The sequence below is a fragment of the Perkinsus marinus genome (assembly GCF_000006405.1).
Source record: "Perkinsus marinus ATCC 50983 genomic scaffold scf_1104296935520, whole genome shotgun sequence".
Taxonomy (NCBI): Eukaryota; Perkinsozoa; order Perkinsida; family Perkinsidae; genus Perkinsus; species Perkinsus marinus.
The window spans coordinates 1-1,186 of record NW_003214399.1 but is presented as its reverse complement, the minus strand read 5'-3'; the positions used below and the strand labels follow the sequence as shown (position 1 = coordinate 1,186).

Below are 1,186 nucleotides of genomic sequence, written 5' to 3'. Positions count from 1 at the left end.
GCTTATGGTCTGGTATTTTATCTGTGCAACGAATCGCTTAGTCGATTTCTGAGCAATGCAGCCCTTTGTACAGAGTTGCCCTATTTTTCCATTACGGCTTCTACAACATTCTAGTAGTACGCCCATACTTCAAATCCGATGCGAATTTTGTTATCGAGTTGAGTCGATAATTTCTCGAGTGGAGTTTGCTCCTACCCAAGTAAGAGCTTCATGCCCGGGGCAGTTATGCCATCTCAAAATCTGCTCCGGTACAATCACTCTCGCCGGACGGGGCAGCTATGCCACTCCAAGATCGGTTTCGGTACAATCACTCTCGCCGGACGGGGCAGCTATGCCACTCCAAGATTTGTTTCGGTACAATCAATCTCGCTGGACGGGGCAGTTATGCCACTCTAAAATATGCTTTTCTCTGAATTTTCGGTGGTATGATGCAATCCCAAGCGTAAAATTTTCGTGAGCTCATCCTCAACCTATTAAGGCCTCGAGCAGGCTCATGCGGTTGGTCCTCCAACCTTGGGCAATGCTCTTCAGGTAGACGCGGCTCCAAGCCGGCTTACAGCGGAACGAGTAACGAGGGTTAGGGAGCATCCGGTGTCTAAAAGGAACAAAAGCGAGTCGCCCACGCAGCGAAGGACAACCATGCCCCCTACCTGACTGCGTTGAACGCGCGGGCACGCTTTAGCCAGGTGCCCCTTGTCCCCACAAGCAAAGCACTTACGATCAGCCTGAGTCGACGACGATCGCGAACTGGGCAGCTGCGAACGCATAAGCGACTTAAGCATGGTAGCAAGCTGATTCAGCTCGGTAGGAGCGCCGGCGCGTCCGTGGCCCTTACTCGAGCCATGGCGGCGACCGCGAAGATGGCCGGCACCGTAGGGGTGTGAGCTCCGAGAAGAGGAACGAGAAAATGGGGGCGCATGGCCGCGAGACCGGTCAGGGCCGGTGGACGAGGTGCCAACCATACTTAACTCAGTGACCTCATCACGCTCCTCTTCAAAAAGAGGACGAGCGGACTCAACCGAGGCAACCAAGGTAAGGGACCCCGGTGCCTTACCAGCCGTAAGTTGCCCGTAGATGTGTTTGGTCTGCGAAGTCTTAGGGAGACTAGCCCAAAAAGACTGGCCGCAACAGAATCGCGGTGGACAGGATCGAGGAAGCCCAGGCACGGTACACCACTCGATGATGT

The 1,186-nt window shown here is 54.3% G+C and overlaps 1 protein-coding gene across 1 annotated transcript; it reads right to left on the bottom strand.

Annotated features, from left to right (window-relative positions):
* Window positions 1–650: 650 nt before the first annotated feature.
* Pmar_PMAR004344 (hypothetical protein) lies at window positions 651–919 on the bottom strand (the record flags this gene model as incomplete). Its single annotated transcript, XM_002783896.1, has 2 exons — window positions 651–725; window positions 836–919. Coding segments are annotated over 2 exons (159 nt in total), but the record flags the coding sequence as incomplete, so codon positions are not given.
* Between the last annotated feature and the right edge of the window lie 267 nt (window positions 920–1,186).